The sequence below is a fragment of the Gossypium raimondii genome, chromosome 11 (assembly GCF_025698545.1).
Source record: "Gossypium raimondii isolate GPD5lz chromosome 11, ASM2569854v1, whole genome shotgun sequence".
NCBI classification, from domain to species: domain Eukaryota; kingdom Viridiplantae; phylum Streptophyta; class Magnoliopsida; order Malvales; family Malvaceae; genus Gossypium; species Gossypium raimondii.
Window position 1 is genome coordinate 32910460 of NC_068575.1, and position 5864 is coordinate 32916323.

The 5864-nt window shown below is 33.2% G+C and overlaps 1 protein-coding gene across 1 annotated transcript; it reads left to right on the forward strand.

Annotated features, from left to right (window-relative positions):
• The first annotated feature begins 270 nt into the window (after positions 1–270).
• Positions 271–1431, forward strand: LOC105804182 (E3 ubiquitin-protein ligase ATL6). The gene has a single exon (XM_012636679.2). It carries the CDS (start codon positions 350–352, stop codon positions 1172–1174), a length of 825 nt encoding a protein of 274 aa, XP_012492133.1. The 5' UTR covers positions 271–349; the 3' UTR covers positions 1175–1431.
• Positions 1432–5864: the final 4433 nt, after the last annotated feature.

The window sequence follows — 5864 nt, forward strand, 5'->3', positions numbered from 1 at the left end:
AATTTTAAATTTGTAGCTAAATCACATATTACATAGTCTAGTTGTTTAGTAACGAAAGCCAACGAAGCTTAAGAAGTAGAATGTTCGAGAGAATTAACCCTGAGCTAACCCGGGTTTTAGCCGGCTCTAGCTGTCTATTCCAGGATCAAAACGCAAATCAAGTTCTCCGCGTGTCCATAATTTACCCGTTGTAATTAAATGACGTCACTGTCGACTCTATATTATTTTTATTTCCCGCCTCCCCACTGCCAAGCTCCATTTCTCTTTTTCTGCTGAGTTACAACAAATTCCGAGTGCGTTCATAACCGTTGCTCTTTTCATCCTCCAAATCTCAATTCCCCTGTCCACCATGTTAAATCTCAGCCGTTGTATTTTCTTGTGCACAGTAAACGTCGTTGTAGTAGCGGCGCAGCTAGAAGTTGCACCAAGGGAAGAGTCGTATGGCCTTTACTCTCACTTCGAGCCGTCGATGGTGATCGTCGTTATGATCCTCGTTTGCGTTTTCTTCTTCATCGGTTTCCTCTCCGTTTATATCAGACAATGTAAAGAATTAAACGACATTTCGACGGACGTTTCCACAGTCGAAAGGTACCAACCGGAAGGTCTAGATCAGTCTGTGATCGAGAGTTTCCCGGTGTTTATATATTCTTGTGTGAAAGACCTTAAAATCGGGAAAGGGGCATTGGAATGTGCGGTTTGTTTAAGCGAGTTCGAGGACGATGAAAAGCTGCGTTTTCTACCCAAATGCAGTCACGTTTTTCATCCTCAATGTATTGACGCTTGGTTGGCTTACCACGTGACCTGTCCCGTTTGTCGAGCTAAACTCACTCCCGATTCCGATACTAAATCAAACACTACTGAGCTCAACTCCAACTCCAACAACATCAACGAGTCGAGTCATCCAACAACAGAAGGATCAGTGGAAGAACGAAATGCGTACGTGGTAATTAAAGTGAATGAAGAAAGCGGAGCGAGGGCAGAGAAAATAAGGGGGAAGTTTCAACATTCTCACTCGACGGGTCACTCAGTGATTCAACCAGGAGAGAACGTGGAAAGGTTTACGTTAAAATTGCCAGAGGAAATCAGGAAGCAAATTACGAAAAGAGGGAAGTTGAAACGGACGAGAAGTTACAACGTATTGTTGGGAAGGGAAGGTGAAGACGAAGAAAAGTAGTAGGGGAAAAAGGTTAAATCGTCGCCTGCGGGCTAAGGCCTCAGGTATAATATACGTGAATAGCAAGCAAATGTGGATGTGGTTACAGTAATGGAATTGTATAATTAATCATTAGAACTCCCATTTTAACATTAACTGTATCTGGCAACCTTGATTAATTTTCAACCAGAATTATTAGTGGTAGAGAAATATGTTTAGTTTTGGCATAATTATAAAAAAATAATAATAAACTTCACTCGAAGTTTGTGTGATAAAAGTGTCATATAATCCTTATATATATTAAGATTCCAGTTTTATTTTGTATTTTATATTTAAAAGATGTGTAAATTAATTTTGAAAAATAAATTAATTTTTATATTAAAATTTCATCCATTTTAATGTTAGAAACGGCCTTTTACAACTTGAAGTATATGTGGCACATCACATCTAACTGTTTGGTTATTCTGTCTATCACAACAATTTTAATAGTAGAAATAAATAAAATTTTTATAAAAATTTAATTTATTTTTAATTTAACGTAAAAATTAATTTACACATATTTTAAATAAATAAAAAATACAATTTAATTCTTAATAGAAAAGTTGCATCTAGGGATGAAGCCACTGATTTTTGAGGATCGAATTAAATTATATATTTTTACGATAATAAAAATATAATTTTACCATTTTAATATCATATGTTTTTTATAACTTTTAATAAATTAAATCAAATTTATATATTTTTGAAAAAGATAAAATATGATTTACTGTTATTAATTTAAAATTTTATAAATTATAAAAATAAAAAAAATTCATATTATGGACTCCACCTCTGGGAGTACCCTGTATTCGCCGGTACTGCATCGTATTTTTACCAAGTCTTTGCCATAAATATGCAAGGTTAGGATGGAAACAAAGTAATGGAAAAGAGAGAATCGGTTATTAAGCTAAGTGAGTGTGACACGGACACTTTAAACATGAGGATCATGTCTTCCACTTCCGACCTCACGTGACATGACGTGACTTCACCTACGTTTTTAATGTAGTAGCCAAATTATGCTCGGTGTTTACCTTTTTTTTATTTTTCATTTATTTATAAATAGTTAAAAAATAAGAAAGATTAAAAATAATAGATTTAAGGGTAAATTCCTTTTAGTAAAAGATAAAAAAATCAATGAATTCTTTTAAAAGATCATCTATTGAGTCGTTAATAAAAAAACAATAAATTATATCCTTTCGTTAATAAAAATTATTAATTGATTGATTTAACCGTTGACATGATTAATAGAATTGGTATTTAATATATTACGTGGATAATATTATGACATAACATGTTAGTATCTATTTAAAATTTAAAAAATTTCAAATTTTAAAATAATATAAAATTTATATTGAAAAGTTTATTTGAATTTGGACATTCATTTGTACCCATTTATTATAAATATATATTAAGAATATAATAAAAATATAAAATTATAAAACATGAAAACGACTAGTATATGTGTTGCCTAATAAAAGCACACACAAAAAGAATTACGATAATCGCAACATACAATGAAGTTCATCATCAACAATTAAAAAAAATTGCCACCATGTCAATTGCAAGGAAAAAGAAAAATGGGAGGTTTGGAGAGGGCACCTAGTGGATGGTTTGGTGAGAGTATGGACAATTGATGGAAGGATTAAGAAAGTTCAAAGAGAGGAAATAGAAGGCATTACATTAAGCATTAATGTAAAAGTGTTTTTTTTGTTTTGTTTTAATAATTATTTACAATTTTTATAATATTTTTAATATATATTCAGAATCTAAATATTTAGTTGTACAAGTTTATTCTAGATATATATTTTTTATAATTTTTAATAAATATTTATGATTATTTTATAATGCTTTTACCACGTTTTGGAAAACATGGAAGGCGTGTGTTGTATAATTTTAAAATTTTTAATACATATAGAATCAACTCGATTAGTTAACAACAATAAAACATTGATAATCTAGTATATGGATGTGTTTTGATATGTTTTGACAAGTTGGAGAAGTTGATTTGTGATTGATCTTAAATTGCTAGCAGGAAACTGCACATCTTTACGGAAACAACTATATATTGATATATGGGCTCAAAAATCATTGTGAAGACGACTCAAAAATCTAAAATTTGGGAATAAGAATTACCTGAAAGATGGTTAAAAGGTCTCAAAGATCTAGTCGAAGTTACCATTGTGTAACCTAAGGATAGATATCAAACTTTCTGTGGGGAATTATACTACTTTAATAACACGACCGTATCTAAGGCTACATACCATTAAATCAAGTCATTCAAAAATCATTTCGAAGATAACTCGAAATTCAACAATTTAGGCACTAGAATCCCTCAAAAAAGCTAGTTAGAACTTCTCAAAAAGTTCAGTCAAAATTTATCTTGTAGAATCATATGCGGTTAGTTTTGGATTCTTACTTATCTTCAATCACTGCTTTCACTAGGTCGAATTTTATCTACTATTCTCTAACTAACAGATCTCATGAATATTGGACATTGTTTCAAAAATAAACACAAGTACTAACTCAAAAATGTAACACTCCACCCGACATTGTCCTAGTCGGTGTTTTGTGTGGGCAGATAGTTAGCTAGGTTAAGCCAAGGATAGGCTAATTTGTGCCATATCTGCTAGTAGTGTAATTGTAATGATTGTTGCACCATGATTGGCAGACTGTTTTTTTAATCTGGTTGGTTTGTAATGTTTTGGTTAAAGGGTTCGTTTTTTGGGCAAAGTATAGGTTTGTGGTCTTTATGTTTTATCGTGGTTATTATAGGGAATCCGACAATCAGTGTTCTTCATGGTAAGATTGGTGGATGGATCTTTCTGTTAGTATACGCCACTAGTGTATTGTGGGATTTAGGACCTGATTGTTTTCTGTTTGAATACGTGTGTTTAGTGTTTAGTTCTAGTTAAGTCCTTGTTAAGATCTAGTTATGAATTAATTAATATTTTATGATTATTTTATTGTATGTTATACTAAAAATGATTATGTGGTCATATGATAGTATAAGTTAGCTTTACATGTTAGCCACGTGTTAGTTTTGAGAGCTATAAATATTAGTAAACTTTGGCAATGGGGGGTTCTTCTTCTTCTTCTTCTTTTCTTGCTCTGTTATACCCTGGTGTTCTGCTTAATGAAGAGTTATTCGTTAGAGAGGAATCAACAAGTGATCAAATAGTAAGAAAGGTTGTGCATGTAGCAATTGAGATAGTGTAACTACCTCGTTGGGATTTTCTTTGAGTATCCAGTCTGTGCTAAAATTCTCTGAGTTTTTTCTAGATCGAGTCCATTACTAAGATCAGGCTGCTAGAGTTTAGAATTCATGTGTGATGTCTTCGTGAAGTGTAGTATGCTTTCTATGCATATACATCTGCATGTGCTTGTACGTAACATGAAATGAATACGACCTCCTTGGAGGTGTAAACTCGGTATCTAGATATGATGGGCCACTAGTAGGGCATGTTAGTTGCTAACCAGATTAGCGTGTATGATTGTGCATGTAGCAACTGAGATAGTGTAACAACCTTGTTGGGATTTTCTTTGAGTATCCAGTTTGTGCTAAACTTCTTTGAGTTTTTTTCTAGATCGAGTCTATTACTAAGATCAGCTTGCTATAATTTAGAATTCAGGTGTGATGTCTTTGTGAAGTGTAGTATACTTTTATACATATACATATACATATTCATATACATATACATCTGCATGTGCTTGTATGTAACATGAAATGAATGCGACCTCCTTGGGGGTGTAAACTCGGTATCTAGATATGGCGGGCCACTAGTAGGGCATGTTAGTTGCTAACCAGATTGGCATGTATGATGAGCCACTAGTAGGACATGTTAGTTGTTAACTAGGTTGGTGGGCCATTGGTAGGGTATGCTAGTTACTAACTAGTTGGCATGAGTGCTAAATTTCTGGTAGGGCATTTTTATTGCTCGCCAGCCTAGTGGTATGGGTGGTTCCTATAGTAGGACATGTTAGTTGTTAACCATGGCAAAGAGCCTTAAACTTACGGGAACACACATGTGTTTGATGTGATAAGAAATGTGATATATGTTCTGATATGAGACTTGGGATCCAAGGTTTAGCCCAATAAAGGATATGAAAAGAGTAAGTTAATATGACTCCGAATATGTTATATGTTATGTATAATTACTGATAGATAAGAAAAGTTAAGTGGTAAGGGTAATTTATGACCCATGCTTATTGTGTTGGAAGCATAACATATTTGCTAAGTGTTGTAATTGACGTATATATACCGCCCTAATGAAGCTGTGTATGAATTAACCTGATGAGATGTTTGAAATGCGAAGGTATGTGTTAGTAAAGATTGTGTTTGGTGAGGAAATGTTAGTTCTATTGAATTAAAAGTTTTTTTCTGGATGTAAAGAGGAAAGTAATCACTTGATATTGAGTTCGCTTGAAGTTAGAGTTCACTTGGAAATGTTATCCGCCATGATTAAGTTTCCACCAATAGTGTGAGAGTATCTGCCCAACTGTTAAGGCATGTAAGAGAGTGATGTATTAGTTTAACTGTCAAAGCTTGATCGATTGGAATCAAGTTGGAGCACATACACAGTATCCATCCTTGATCACGATAGAAGATTTGGTCATTTTGATGTTAGGTTATAAATGGCATGTACTAGGAGTATTTTGGTTATTTTGATCATGT

Coding starts and splice junctions, on each gene's coding strand:
- LOC105804182 (XM_012636679.2), top strand. CDS start 350: ATGTTAAATCTCAGCCGTTGTATTTTCTTGTGCACAGTAAACGTCGTT.